The 15,867-nt window shown below is 41.4% G+C and overlaps 2 protein-coding genes across 2 annotated transcripts; one reads left to right on the top strand and one right to left on the bottom strand.

The window, feature by feature from the left end:
- Window positions 1-231: 231 nt before the first annotated feature.
- Window positions 232-4,575, bottom strand: ercc1 (excision repair cross-complementation group 1; the record flags this gene model as incomplete). Its single annotated transcript, XM_079231006.1, has 9 exons — window positions 232-608; window positions 698-766; window positions 890-961; window positions 1,193-1,292; window positions 1,560-1,636; window positions 2,534-2,633; window positions 2,812-2,915; window positions 3,139-3,573; window positions 4,516-4,575. The coding sequence occupies 9 exons, from the start codon at window positions 4,573-4,575 to the stop codon at window positions 546-548; spliced, it is 1,080 nt and encodes a 359-aa protein (XP_079087132.1). The 3' UTR covers window positions 232-545.
- A 1,476-nt stretch (window positions 4,576-6,051) lies between these two features.
- sona (SON DNA and RNA binding protein a) lies at window positions 6,052-15,384 on the top strand. Its single transcript, XM_079230592.1, has 11 exons — window positions 6,052-6,180; window positions 7,821-7,906; window positions 8,410-8,617; window positions 9,608-9,684; window positions 9,799-10,658; window positions 10,793-10,863; window positions 10,952-11,212; window positions 13,113-13,624; window positions 13,804-14,303; window positions 14,497-14,587; window positions 15,230-15,384. The coding sequence occupies exons 2-10, from the start codon at window positions 7,879-7,881 to the stop codon at window positions 14,569-14,571; spliced, it is 2,592 nt and encodes an 863-aa protein (XP_079086718.1). The 5' UTR covers window positions 6,052-6,180; window positions 7,821-7,878; the 3' UTR covers window positions 14,572-14,587; window positions 15,230-15,384.
- Window positions 15,385-15,867: the final 483 nt, after the last annotated feature.

Raw genomic sequence — 15,867 nt, 5'->3', positions numbered from 1 at the left:
GTTCGTTTCGTATTCAGTATGGTATATAACTCTTCCTAATTTTGCCATCAGCCAGAGAGGTGTTCTCTCCGTTGCTACAGCCCAATTATCTCTCTCTCTCTCACACACACAGATTTTTTTCCAGTAACCTTACTGCTACTCTTCCAAATCTGGAAGCACCACCTGGTTGTTTCTTGTGGAGAACAAAGTAATAAAGAATTAAAAGGTAAACTATACAATAAACACATTACAAATATTACAAAATGTTTATTAAGAAGTAAACGTAATTAAGCAATGTACAAATGACATCAAATCGTAACTCAATACAGCTTAGAATCAGCATACAGCTCTATCAACTAAAGAGTTCAAACTTAAAATTCTTAAAACACCCCATCTCTCAGTTTCAGAGAAGGTACATTTCTTTCTTCAGCTCAGTAAATCAAGAGTATTTATAGTATTTAATTCAGTCCTCTGAAGAGCGCGTGTGTGTGCGCGTGTGTCTTCGCATGCTGTTCACATCTATTGAGTTTTTTCAGGAGCGTGTCACAAATCCTTGGTATGAAATGTCAGCTGTCTTTTGTCTTCGACTTGAGGAAGGGCTTATGGAGCACATCGTAGAGTCGACGTGCCTGCAAACATAAAATGTCCGCATAGTAATTTAAGAAATCTTCCATTTACTTTCTGTATGTTCATATGATGTACTTGTGTTTTTACTCACTTTTTGTGGTCCGAGGCCTGGACAGAGAACCAAGTCTTCCTTTGAGGCATTGATGATTCCTTCTACAGACTGAAAAAAACATCTCAGTATGAAAAATGAAATCAAAGTACACCATCAAATCAGGTTGTGCATATCCACTGATTGCAGTATAGCAGCAATCTGAGGAATCATTTTCGCTCTAGTGGTACTCACTGAGAAAGTGGACAGCAAGGTAATGGCGTCAGTCTTGTTCACAGACTTCACAGTGGTCAGGCAATCAGTAACCTGAAAGCAAACCAATCCAATCACGCTTGCATTGTTCAAAGACTAAACAGCACTGCACGGCTTTGGGAAATATTCTAATTACATTCAATTTTCCTAAACATTCGTTGTGAGTGTATCATATTCATTCAATAACATTAAAATGTCTTCCATATTTTTCAAATCATCCAAATGATCACATTAAAAACAACAAGAACTTCACAATCTTGAAATAAAAGAAGGAACTCCACACACTTTTGACAGGTAGTTTTTCTCAACTTGCTCCTTTAGCATGTCTGCAGGTTTCTTTTCGTATGACTTATACGTTTCCAGGTAACGCCCTGCCTCCTCTGGACTGTCAAATCAACATGAAGAAAGTATTAGTTATGATTATTTGTTCTTTTTTTTGCGGGGGGTGGTGTATTATCAAGCACAATGTTCCCTAATCAACAGAAAAATAAATCAAACTGGAATCTGGCTAGAACTCAAATTTATATTGGTTGATCCTTGCCAGAATAAAACAACATAATAATAGTGGTTGAAGAATATGCATTAAATACCCATTACAAACCCAAAGAGGCATTACATAACAGTCCACTTGGTAATCTGTTGCAGGTCTTACCTCCAAGCCAAGATGAGAGTGCAGTCAGCCATGATGCAGATGCGAGCCAGCTCCTTCAATGTATGATGAGGATCTTTCTGTGATGAAAAAAACTATATCAGTGACTTTTTTGGAAATTAACATCTGACCAGATATTCCCATGGTCTTTTCTTTTCGAGTGAACATTAAGAAAAGGATCAGTCTTCTTGAACTGTTGTAGCGGGAAGCTTTAAATACATTTTTGACAGTCCCTCTTAAAGCGTAAGCATAATAATAATACATTTCATTTGTATAGCGCTTTAAAAAGGTACTCAAAGGCACTTTACATGGTAAAGACAGAAACAATAAAAGCAATAACACTATAAACAAGGCAGAGAGATGACACAACTGCAATAAACAAAACAAAAACATACATAACCAGCATCACAGGTTAATAGCAGATTTAAATAGATGAGTTTGAAGTGCTGCTTTAAAAGTAACGAGTGAAGGAGAATGTCTGAGGTGCTGGAGAAGAGAGTTCCAGAGGGAGGGGTCAGCAATGGAGGAGGCCGTGTTATGGGGGGCATAAGCAAATAAGCAAATAATACAAGTTTGAATGTAGTTCAAACTTGTATTATTAGCAACACTTTATAGGTTTTGAAGTATTGAGTCTGGAGTGTACCACAATAAGACAAACAGAAAACAAATGTATTAAAATGTAACTTATATTGTTATTAATCTGTCTATTTAAGCAATCAATTTAATAATTCAGTTGTAATAGCTTTATACGGGTAATAATGCATCAATTCATTCTAATTTAACACTGAAAATGTTATATATTATAAATATGTACTAGTTTTTAACAGAGTACAATAGGACATTTATAACACCTTATAACAACTGGAATAGCTGGAGCAGAGCGGGTTAAATAAACAAAATGTGACAATTTGATCAGATTTGATACACAGCTTTCAATCAATTAAAATGCATCTCCTTCGGATTTTTTTTTTACTTACCACATCTACTTGTACCAGGAACACTCGCAGGGTAAAAGTATTTCCAAGCTGCTTCAGACGGTCGTGGATATAGTTGGGATTGAGATTGTGATACCTCAGACTTTGAACCAGACCCCAAAATGAAAAGACAAAACAAAACAAAAAGCATATGAAAAAGAACATTTTGCACATCAAATATTCATTTATTTTATTTTTTAATCTGTGGTAATCCAAAATATGTTTGGGGGACAATAGGAAAAATTGGGTCTGGTCATCTATGCACACATGCAAACACAGACCTGAGGAAGAGCGCACAAGTTGTCTGACCCAAGACATAGTCTGGTACAACTTCTCCAAACTCCCAGGGGACACTCCTCACAAACTTCAGGATGGGATTCCCCCTCTGAATGAGAAAATAAATACGCAATTAGATACATGTACCTACTTTTGAGTAAGCCAGCTAACAAGCCTGAAAAGAGTCAAACTATTCCAAGCGGATAAAGACACACGGTTGTACTGTATTATTATCATGTAAACCTGGTGACTTTGAATGTGAACATGCAGAGGATGGATGAATAGATGGAGAGAGTTGATGAGTGAAGAGGGACATACATGTTGATGCATACCTGTCGAGGACTGACGATAATGCTGCTCCCAGACCCCACTGGTTTTGGGCCCAGGTTTAGGCTTGGCTCTGACCTTTGACAGTTCCCCTCTTTCTGGTGTGTGCCAGCCACCTGCGGGTCCTCGCTCTTCTTAACGCCTCCAGATCCACCTTCACCCCCTTCAGCATGGTCCTGCAGGGCTTCACACACACCTTGGGCAGAGGACCCTGAATCTGACTCACTTTGCTTCCTATAGGTCACTCCAGCACCCTCAGTGTTGAGCAGTTTGGAGGAACCCTCTTTCTGAGTAGGAACAGCCACATTGCTTTTACTCTGGACGATATATTCCGCATAGGAAAGATGCTGGTCCACGGGCTCAGAAGGCTTTGCTGAAGATGAAGTAGAACCCGAGGTGCTTTGTCCTCCTCTGGATGAAGGTTGAAATTGCGGCTTTGGCTGTAATAACAATCACATGGAAATCCTGCATGAGAGTCGAAATGTATTCAATGGGATTATAGAAAAGAAACACTAGCGTTTTTTCTTGACAAGTATATTCGGACCAAAACCTTGTGTTGCAAAGTTAAAATAGGCTCGTTCGTTAGAGCTGCGCCTCGCCTGGAATCCAGACGAGAGCAGGCGGCCGCAGCAGGAGGCGTTGACAAAAAACTGCAATCAAGTCGGACAGTTGTCAGCTGCCTTCAAAGTATACACAGGAAGTCACGGAAAAAAGTACTTCCTGTTAGTTCCGAACTTTTGTTTACTTGTAGTTTACAGATCACGTTTGGATTTATTATATGGGTTTATAGATATATATATATTTATGTAGAAATGACTGTGTAGCTGCATCCTTTGGTATTTTTATGTCTGCCTGTGAAATACATTACTACTGGTTTCGATATTTGTTATGAAAATATACGATTTTGTATTATCAACCACACAAGATGTGTTTTTAGATTAAACATGAGACCAATAGTCAATAATCAAGGGTTAAGTACTACAACTACACATAAAATAAGGATTTTTGATAACACGTGGTGTTTGCTGTCAGATTTAAGAGCCAATCAGCTCTCTGATGTGGCGAGAGCCAGGCGTTTCCCATCATGCACTGGGCCAAGCAGTCGTTTGAGAGCAATTCCGGCGACTGATTCTGAAATCGACAGCCGGCTTGGTCTCGTGAGAGTATCGTTGCCCACGTGTGCATGACGTCAGAGCAAGTCGGGACCAAGTCGGACACAAATCTAACCGGCATGCATTGCGTGCCGATCGCCGCCGATCGATTCTGCGCAGAACTGGCTCATCTCGAACGAGCCTAATGATGAATGTATCGTAGCAGTTGCCAGCTGGAAAGCAACGCTTACCGACGTAAAAAGTTGGCGGTAATTCTTGCCATATACCGACCGGTGTTCTTTCTTTGGCAAAAGCCGTGTCGTCCAGGTTGATGTTAAATCTCTTCTTCATGTCGTTTAGCTGATGATGACTTTCCAAGTAAATGTTAGAACTATCCTCTTGACTCGAGCACTCCTGTCAGAGCTACACACACCATGGTTGTCTAAAGGGCGTCATCAACAACACTTTAACACTTCCGACCCGATTCCTTCAGAATAAAAGCCCCGTCTCTCAAATATTTTATTCTCCACAAATTATATGTTATTTTATTTTCACGTCGCCATTTAATTTGTGGCGTTAACAGCAAAAGGAAATAACACATTCTGAAATTCAGGCTACGAATAACATATTGAGACTTCCCTTAATTCAAAGTATTTAATCTTTTTTTTTTGGTGGGAAAACAATATCAGACTTGTTTAACTTAGTTGTTTCTAAACGCCTGGACGGAATATTTAAGTCTTCATTGTATCTGGGCATGTCAATTGAGTAACCAAAATGACAGTACTTTAACATTACAGTTGCTAAACAAAAATAATACAAATCAAGTGAGTAGTATAATCCACACAGCCCTCCAAAATACAGGGTACATTTTCTCCTCAAATAATCTAATTAAGTGTTGCACAAAAATTTTCTGAACAATAATGATATTGTCCATGTCTCAGCTTCAAGAACAACTTATTAAGTCGATGCTTAATACATATGTTAAAGCCAGACCTCCAGCAGAGAATATAATGTTAACATGTGCTCAATGTCTAGCAATCCCAAGGTGAACTTCGTTAGAATGTGAGCTTCAAATAATATTCAAGTCTGATCCCTCATGGCAAAAGCCAAAAAAGTATGCACAACAGACAACTGCATGTTTAGAGAAATGTGACAATGAAAAGAGAAACATTTTCAACATTTACTATGCATAGAATACAATTACCATACTAATGTCATTGGTTACATCTTTGCACTACTGTTTTATTAGTTAATTTCAATATTATTCTATTCGTTTGTTTGTATATATTGTGCATTTTTTATATTGAATATTGCTTTACCTGTATGTATAAATTCTGCTGCAGCAAACAAATGTCCCCTTGCAGGATTCATAAAAAAACTATCGATCTATTTATCTCTATTTATCTCAGGGTTTCACATGTTTATTTGTTATACACATCAACATCGTGAGTAGTATAATCCACTACTCACTTAAAAACATTGTTTTGCTGAAATATATTGTGCTTCTTCCTGGACCAGGGCATGACTAACAGCCATAAAGATGATGTAACGCTATGTCTTCATAAGAAAAATATCAAAGGTTTATGGCATCTACATCTGACATAGATATACACCCATGTAGGCATACAAGAGGCTCTTTTTATTTATTTGTTTACATAATATGCATTACATTAAATAACAAATAGACAATGCCTATTGGGACAGTTTGCTTGTTTGCTACAAATACGTAAAATATGTTTGCTACCATGGAGCATGTAGTTGCCTAGGAGACAGTAACGCGGCCATTGAAACCGCGCAGCATGGCATTTCGGGATACTTGTCCCCATCATGGCGGATGTGGTAGTTGGCTAACGTGAGCGGTTAGCACATTCAACGATTATTTGTTGTCACACATTGAATGACTGTAGCCATCCTGCACTTTCTACGCAAGGACCGCATCCACGGGACGTAAACCGGGTAATTATATGCAGCGGAACCGACAGATGTGATGAGCGAGCGGGCTTGCTTTGTTGAAACGAGTAGCGGCTAAATGTCCGAGCCAGCTAACGGCTAACAGCTAGCATAGCTCGGTGAACAGACGGGCGCGGAGCTACGGGGCTAGCAGTAACGAGGCCGCGCCGTGCGGGTAGCATGTGATACTACTACAGCTTACACGACTGGTAAAACATGCTAAACAATTTCCGTTTCAGTGAATACCTGTTTGATTAAACGGTCTTGGTGTATTAACTTAAGTTACCTAAAGCTAGCTGCTGTGATCCGTGAATGCACGTTAAGTCACGGCAGCGTAGGCCCGACTGAGAGCAGCGTTATCGAACAGTTTAACGTCCGTCGCAGCTTGAAACTTTTTGTTCCCTCTTTTCGTATCTATTTCCCGGGCAGCTTTGATATGACGACCCGTATTAGTTGTGCTTTGTAACTCAATACTGTGCATTACGGGCAACAAGCGGGTGAACTAAACGTGCTAACGCGACTTGAAATTGTAAGTAACATGTCGGCGACCGCGTCTTTGATGGCTGGCGGTAGCTTTAGCATCAAATAAAGCGGCGCCGTTAACTAGCTAGCTGGATGCATGTTTTGGCTGCATAACCTCAAACGTTGTCTTGACGTTTTAGTATCGTTGTTTTTGTAGAAGTGACGTAACTATTGTTCAGTGTAAGTCAATTTGTTGCAAATTGATATTTTTACGCCGTTTGAGTGAGTTGCTGAACTGTGAGATTGTGGCTTCATTGACGATGTTTATGAGTAACGTTACGTCGGGTTAGGTTTGTACGATAGCGAGGTTTATGTTAAAGCTTTACGATTATAGGCAGTTAAAGTGCAGACTTTGGGCAGTTTCCTACTTTTAGACATTTTGCTACATTTTGAAACCTGGTGGTTTTGGTGTAAGGAAATATTGACCAACTTAGTTATTTACGAACTTTCTTTGCGTTAGCAATCCAGCCTTAATGTATTCTGGAAGACGATTTAGGGAACGCACTCTTTGTTGGTTTTGGGGGTCTGGTTGTTTGGTCCTAGATGGTCATTCCCTTGACTCGATTGTGTCTTTACGCCTCGGGCCACGTTTCAGTCAGTGATGTTAAGGCAGGTATTTGCCTTTAGTTGTTTGCAGACAGGTTATTCCCTGAAGGTAGCTGATCTGTTGGCCGATCCATGGCACTTTTTACTTCTCTGAACAGCATCTTGTAAAGCAAATTAAGTATCACATACGTCACAATAACTGTTGAAGGACAGATAATGAGACATTCTTTTTTTATATATATATATATATATATTTCTAACTTATTTCAGCACAAATCTGAAACGGATCCCCTCTTATCCTGCACCTATAGCTATTCTTGGTATATTTAACCATCATGAAGTTTATGATCTTATGTTTTTTGTTCAAACTGCTTGAGACAGTTATCAATTCAGCATCAATTTTGGTGACTGTTGACTGGATGTGACCTATCCAGGCCCATGCAAAAAATAAATATTGATATTCATAGAATGATGGTATTACTTACATTTTACTGTAGCGGGGATATCAAATGAATCCTCTTGTGTTGGTGCGGCATTCTTTGTTGCTTAAGTTTTAATAACTTGGTTTTCCTTGCCAGTGTTGAGTGAGAGAGCAGCGCGACTGACATTAAGAGATCATTTTACGAGATCAACACAATGGACTGTGCAGTGGATATCCCCTCAGGTGAGTGACTGTTGTAACACAAATACATTTTAGTCATTTCAATTTTGAACCATTTTGATTTACTGCTGGATTCCCCAGATTTCAGGTATATAGTGGTAGTCTATCATAAAAATCAACATAAATGCTGCATTTTTATTGACATAGTCTGTGAAGTTTGCCTCCTAAAACAACTCTACAGCTGTATTTTTTTACGTTTTTCATTGCTTGTTGTTAGAATTATATTTGTATGCGGGAAAAAGTATTATACTGAATGCTGCATTGTCAAGTTGAAAGGCTAACCAATATCTGCCAAAGGTCTCGTGGCTAGTTATCACTTTACTCTTTGTGTACCTTGAATATTTTACACCGGAACATGAATAAGATCATTAACACAAGCCTTCAGTTAAACAATAAGTCTACTCATTTGAAGTGCAGTGCTAATAAAATAACTTGCTCTAGGTTTTCTATATGTCATCGATTTGCCAAATGCTTGTGTAATCTAAATTATTGGCTCCCCTATGCAGGTGAAGATGAGGCACCTGAGAAGGACGATATGCATCTCAAGGACGGGATTGAGCCACACCCCAAGAAAAACAAGAAGCACAGAAAACACAAGAGCAAAAAGAAGAAGAAGAGGAGGAAGGGGGAAAAAGAGAGCAGTTCAGAGTCTGGTGCTGAGTCTGATGGCGAGCCACCATCGACTCCAAATCCTGTCAGGACCACCAGAGCCAGGTCAGAAGATGATTTTATTAAAATCATAGCGTAAACTAAATGTGCCGTCAGCTGTGACTTGGCAGATGTATCATTTTCATTGGGTCAAATTCGTTAACAAAATTAGTTTTGTAATAGTTCAATGTGTTACTAATATATTTTTTGTCAATATTTCATATTTTTTGCTGTTTGTTCATATACATGCTGCGGCCACAGTTGTACACACCATTACACAATTTATTCTTGTCCGAGATGCACCGATTGCAATTTTCTTGGCTGATTCAGATTTTTTTTCTCTGACTTGTTGATTTCAGTTTTTGCTGATTTCGATTTCTTTTCTTCGAGCAATCATTGACAGCAAAGTTCCAGACTTTTTTGACCATTGTCCAGGAACCTCACCGAAAGAGAATTGTTAGGCGTTGGCCTCGTTATATACAGAACTGAACTACGGCGAGACCCGTGCTGTCAGCAAACAAGCTTTGATTACTCTGAGAATGAATTACAATATAATAAGTGTGTGTGTTAGTTGTTCCAAATGTTTTACGGCCATACTTTAGACTTGCAGTTGTGTCAAAATTTGAACTTTCTATCTTCCTCATCACGGTAATTGATCGGTGCATCTGACATTCTTATCCCAGTAAACACTGACAATACACCGCAGTGGAGGCGTGGTCGGTTTTATGTTGACTAATGTACAGAAACCGTTAACATAGTGTGGAATATGAGGTGTGAGAAGCACTCGGAACCAAGCCATATTTTGACACCGACGTAATTGTCTTGACTGTGGTTTTGAAAACTCACTGGAGGTTTTCCGGACACGTCCGACTGGTAGGAGACCCCGGGGAAGACCCAGGACACGCTGGAGGGATTCTATCTCCCAGCTGGCCTGGGAGATAGAAAAATTTACCCAAAGTGAAAAGGTGTCCTAATTGTATCCTGTATGTATTGGGAATCTTAAGTTTTATAGATAACAAATAAAATCTCAATGTTTCCTTTTCTTGGTGTTTTTAGTGCCAGATTGGCAGCAGTTGTTGGAACTGGAGACCAAGCTGGGCTAAAGGAGGAAGGAAAAAGGGATTTAATTACAGGTAGGAGACACTCTCATGCAAACATAATTCATATTTTCTTTAAAAGTAATGCATTATTTCCTGTTAATATATATATTTTTAAATGTAACTCGTCACTTCTCTCAAATCGTGCAGATACGGAGGGAGATGCAAAATCCAAAAAACACAAAAGACACGCTGCCAAGAAGAAGAAAAAGAAGAAGAAGAAGGACGAAAAGAAATCCCCATCTCGCTCCCCATCTGAAAGTAGCTCAGCTTCAGGCTCTGACTCTGAAGGTGAAGGGGTGAAAGTGGCTGGTGATGGAAAATACACTCCAGCTGCAGTATCTGACCTGCAAGAACCAGTGTCCAAACTAGTTTCAAAAAGCAAACGAGGAGATAAATCTGAATTGCTTGGAGTGAAGAAAAAGGAGATATCAGATATGGATGCATCTCCATCTGGAGAGAAGGGCAGCAATGCCAATCAAACGGAAAAGGATATGAGATCGCCCACTGTGGGCCAGAATGAGATAACAGAAACGGCAACCGTTAAGATAGAGGGTAGTCAAGAGGGTACATTCAGCCATGCCCAGGAACTCCCTGACATCATCCCTAAACTGGAAGGTGCTACCCCAAGAGATGACCCAGGCCTAAAAGATCAGTCAAATTCAGTTCAGAAGGCTCAGCTGATAGAACGTGATTCTTCCAGTTGCAGGTCTCCTTCCCCTACCAAGGGCCTAGAAATTAAGAGGTCTGGCTCAAGTCATAGTCGCTCACCAACACTTAGTCCTACTCAGGAGAAGTCTGGACAAACAACAGCATCAGCAACAAAAGAACGGTCAAGAACCCATTCCAGGTCAACCTCTAAAGAAAAACGGTCTATAACTCCTCGAAAAAGTCGGCAGCTATCCCGCTCTCAGTCCCCTAAATCTAAGAGGAAGTCACTCTCCCAGTCCCCAAAAAGAGATATCTGTCAGTCCCGGTCCACTTCTCGCTCTCTCACCCCCAAGAAGAAGGTGACAAAGTCTCCAAGGAAGTCCAAGTCTCCTAAACGTCGAAGGAGTTCATTGTCTGTTTCTCCAAAGCGACGCAGAAGTTCCCACACTCCTAAAAGAAAGTTGTCACGATCCCCTAAACGCGGTGGGCGCAGGTCTCCCTCTCTATCGCGGTCGCCAAGGAGAAGTCGAAGGCACTCCAGGGCCCGCTCACCGAGGCGAAGTGGTGCAGTTGGCAGGCGCTCAATGTCACGTTCTGGCACTAGAAAGCGGCGCTCCAGTTCTAGATCAAGACGTCCTGTTCGTCGCTCCAGGTCACCGGCAAGACGCGCAGGAGGTAGGCGCTCCAGGAGTCGATCCTTGTCTCGGCGTAAGAGGTCACCTCCGCCCAGAACCCGCCGCTCACGCTCTCGGTCGTTCCGCAGGAGCAGGCGTACTCGGTCACGTTCTGTGGTTGTTCTTAAGCGCAACCGGAACTCCAAATCCAGGACTCCCAGCAAACAGACCAAATCCAGAACCCCTCCCTCCCGACGGCGCTCCCGTTCCCCCGGCAAAAGAAATCGTTCTCCACCAAGGTCTGGCAAACGCTCCAAATCTCGCTCGTTGTCGCCAAGGCGTCAGTCAAAGTCACCATCACCGCCACCTGTGAAGAAGAGGTCCGAATCTCCTATGAGGAGTGGAAGAAGGTCAAAGTCTAAATCCGTTTCGGCGGGTTTAAACAGATCTAGGTCCAGGTCAGAGTCTAGTCATGGGCAATCTGGCAACTCCTCTCCAGCCAGGTCCGCATCACCCTCTCCTGTTAAAGAGGTGAAGCCTTCCTCCCCTGAAGCAGAGACAGCTGAGAGTGGCGGATTTACAGCTACACCAGGTCAGGATTTATTTTAATAGTTAAATATATGTATTTTGTTCCTAAACCTTTTTTGTATCTGCTCAGTTACCAAGAGTGTCAGCCTTCTATTACAAAAGTGAAACTCAAATTTCTATTCTCCACAAACTGGCAAATGTTATTTGTAAATCAATTTGATGAGTAACATTGACATGAGTGTAATATTACAACTCTGCTGTACTCATCAAATTCCAGTGTCAAGTTACCGTCCACCCTTTAGGCTTAAAGATCATCTGAATTGCTGGATATTATCTTGCTCATTGTCAGCTTTTGGACAAGCAGTGAATGTTTTATTATTAAATACTTGTAGTAATAGAGTTTAAAGTATAGATCCCAAAACGTCGGCGCTAAAATCTCCAGTAATTTGTGTTACTGTTGTAGTGAAATGACCTAACATGTCTTCACGTGCCATGCAGGTGCTTGGAAACCAATGCCCGCAGCAGCTGCCCCCAGCCCCCAAGCTGAGAGCTCCTCGGATACGTTGCCAGAGCAGCCTCAGGCTCTTTCTCCCAACCATGACAAGGAACCGAATGAGTGTGTCGCCACAGCCAATGAGCAAGAGGTGTCCAGGTCTGGTTCCAGAGAGCCCATCGCTGGCCCAGAACGGTCAGATCGTTCAGTAGGATCAGATGAAGAAGAGGATCCTTCCCCTCCAGTTAAGCAGCTGTCCAAGTCACCCTCACCTACGGTTCAAAGGAAACCGTCCCGCTCACCTTCTCCTCCACAACGATCAACATCCAAGTCTATATCCCGAAAGAAGCCGTCAAGGTTTGTAGTGTGTGTGTGTGTGTGTGTGTGTGTGTGTGTACCCATCCCACATCACTAACAAGGGTTCTGTGTGTCTCAAAAGATATTTAAATTGAACATTGTTTAGTGACAAGTCGGTATTGTGCATATGTACAATTATTCATCAGTAGTGGTGTAACTCACTGTAGTTGATCTGTGATATGTAATGTTCCCCCTCACGGATTGGCATGCCTGTGAACTGCTGATAAATTGTGCAGTTTGACATAGTGTGAAATTAAAGTTTTACTGTCAGTCGTTAACGGACAATAATTATCAAAGATATGCGATCAGGAGTTTGGCATTAATGCTTTCTAGTCGCGAATCCCTCATATTGCAACATTATGAAAAACTGTTGATCGAAGTCAAAAGGTGGAGGGCTAGTAATGCTAACAGCTAATGTATGTAGGTTCCATTCAGTGACATTATGATGCTTTCTGGCTCTGTTCAGTAAAAATATGTATTGGATGAATATAAATCATCATGATGTATTAAAAATGTAATCTTTTTAAATGTAGTTTTTTGTAAGGCACTTGAATAGTTTTTACAGCAGAACGATGACCCTATTAACATCCAAACAATAACTCTAAGCAGCTTATGATACCTAACTATAACTGCTTATATTTTGCTTGTCAATAAAAATACATCTTTTATGACCTAATCATTGAAATTGTGAAAAACGATCTATATTGGCTAATATGCATCATCAATGATCGGCAATTGGTATCAGCGGGAAAAAATATGATCTGAGTTTTTATGATCCCTTGCACCCCTTCTCATCAGTCTTATCATTCACCCCTTCTCAGGTCTAAGTCTCCTGTGAGGAAAAGAGAATCTGTCTCTCCGCTGGAAAGGAAGAAGCGGCGGTCTAAATCTCGAAGTCCTGCCCGGCGGAAGAGGTCGCGCTCCCCTGCAAGGCGTAAGAGATCACAATCCAAGTCGCGGACCAGAATCAGGCGATCCAAGTCCCGCTCTCCAACCCGAAAGAGACGATCCCGCTCACCCAATCTCCGTGGGAGGAGGAGGTCCAAGTCCACAGACAGGAACAAGCGATCCAAGAGCCGCTCCACTGGCCGCAGAAAAAGATCAGTAGACAGAAGCAGGCGATCACGGTCTCGTTCTACTGATCGCAGACGCAGGTCTAGGTCAAGGGGTCGAGGCAGGCGCCCAGTGTTCCGCAGTCGTTCGTTCGATAGGCGGGACCGGTGGAAACGAGAACCCAGCCACTCTCCAGTTCTCATTCTCCGCAAACAGCGCCGCTCAGGGTCCCGGACACGACGCAGCACCAGCAAGACTCCTCCACGCCTCACTGAACTGGGTAAATTATTTTGATAGTAACTAAGGACACATATTTATATTCATGGTTTAATTTGTGTGAATTGTTTTGAGATTTTCCCAAGTGTATACTTAAGTTTTACACTGCTTGTATGCTTAATATTCCCCTTTCCCCCTTCACTATGCCCTGTTGTTGCATTAACCCTCCCTCTCTTTCTTCAGATAAGGACCAGTTACTGGAGATAGCTAAAGCTAATGCTGCTGCAATGTGTGCTAAGGCGGGGGTGCCCATTCCAGAGAGTCTTCGACCGAAAGCCATCCTCCAGCTCCCTCTCCCCACTCCATCTCCTACTCCTCTGTCCTTATCGCTACCTTTACCTCTCCCAATGGGCATGGGTATGGGCATGGGTATGGGCATGGGCATGGGGATGCCCAATATGTGTCAGATGGGGATGTCCAATATGCCAGGAATGCCCAACATGTCAAACATCACCATGAGTGCCGCTATGGCAAGTATGACAGCAGCTACTATGACTGCTGCCTTGACCAACATGGGTGCCCTCGCGGCCATGCCTCCCCTTGCCCCGCTTCCTACCATCACTAACAAGCCTCCGCCGAGTCTCGCTCCCCCAACGCCAACCCTCAACATGGACCACATCGTTGAGGCAAAGAGGAAGGTCACTCAGCAAGCTAACATACACACCATAAAGGAGCTTACTGAGGTAAACGAGGAACTGTGTGAATGTTCATTTTTGTTTGAGTGATTATACTGGAACAATAACTATGTGCACATGTTTGACAGTAACAATGTTGAATGAAAGAATGTGAGTAATGAAGTTGTGTCTTTCAGGGTATTTTGTGCAAGACTGTACCAACGTAAAATAACTGATTGTTTTTTTTTCTGTGTTTTTGTAGAAGTGTAAGATGATAGCAAATAGCAAGGAGGAGATGGCCATCGCTAGACCCCATGTCTCCGATGATGAAAGCTAAAATCGCCACGCTCAAGGTAAAATTTCTGATCTTTATTCTTCCATTTTCTTTGTCAATCTGTGTCCTTGTCTTTATGTTTTAATGTTTCCATTATGGATGTTTGTTATTTTACTTACCTAAATAAAAATGCCTTTTACACACTGTAAAAAAAAAATATATATATATATATATATATATATATATATATATATATATATATATATATATAATAAATCAATATTTGAGTGCAATATTTTTCAGTAAGTGAATTACACAATTGTCTTTACAATATTTTTTGGGTTGACCATCCTTCATTGTTTTTATGTCCGTTTATTTATATTTTGTCTAGTGCTGCATGTTTTAATACTGCACTGTAGTATCCAGCATAACAATGGCTGCAGACATACTACTACAGAGATGATTGTTATGCCAGTTCTAGCTACATTGAAAAATGAGTCAAACTCACTAAACCGCAGTTCTTTATTTATTTTGTAACTATTCTGTTGAGTCTCCCTAGCATGTGTTAACAAGGGAAATGCCATCAGCTTTTCCCTCATTGTGATGTTCCTCTGCATATTAAATACACAAGTGGTAGTTTAAATTAAACCTATTGTTTTTCTCTGTAGATGTTTAATGGAGAACCAACTTTGACTGTTTCTCTCTCTTTGTCTGTGCACAGCCACTTCCCTCAAAGGACTGATGGAAAGCATAACGAACGTGTTACAGGAGGACCTACCTTCCCACAGTTCCCTTTGGCAGCCAGATGACCTGCCTGAGCCTCATAAACCACCAAGAAGAAGAGCATCCCAGTTTTCACAATCAAGCGTACGGGCACCAGCCACTGTCCCACCCAGCTCCCCAGTTTGTTTGTCGGTGTGCAAGAGAGAGAGAGAGACCGTCAGACTGTCAACTGTGATACCACTGAGTAAACTGAACTCACTGACGTGTGCACAGTTGTATGACTGTATAGTGAGTGTGAGTCTGTGTATGTGTGTATATATAGTGACTTTTACCACCTCAATGTTGCTGCTCATTTAAGCGGTCTTTGACGAAAGAGGAAACAAACCAAACTAACAAGTGGCGCAAGTGTTTTTGTAAAAGATTAGTTTCTCTAAATTTGATTTACTTTTATGCTTTCTAAAAATAATTGTGTTAAGTGGAGACTGCTTCCTTGTTCTTCTGTATTCCCCTTGGTTATCGTTAGTCCCTGGTTTTCTAAATGAATAATGCAGACAAAGTTTTGGTAGACACTCGAATGTCATTTGTTGTCAAAAGCCCGGCTGTCCAGGGCGAGAGAGCGACCACATGGGAATCCTG

The sequence above is a fragment of the Taurulus bubalis genome, assembly GCF_910589615.1.
Source record: "Taurulus bubalis genome assembly, chromosome: 15".
In the NCBI taxonomy this organism is placed as follows: domain Eukaryota; kingdom Metazoa; phylum Chordata; class Actinopteri; order Perciformes; family Cottidae; genus Taurulus; species Taurulus bubalis.
This window is presented reverse-complemented; position numbering and strand designations above follow the sequence as displayed.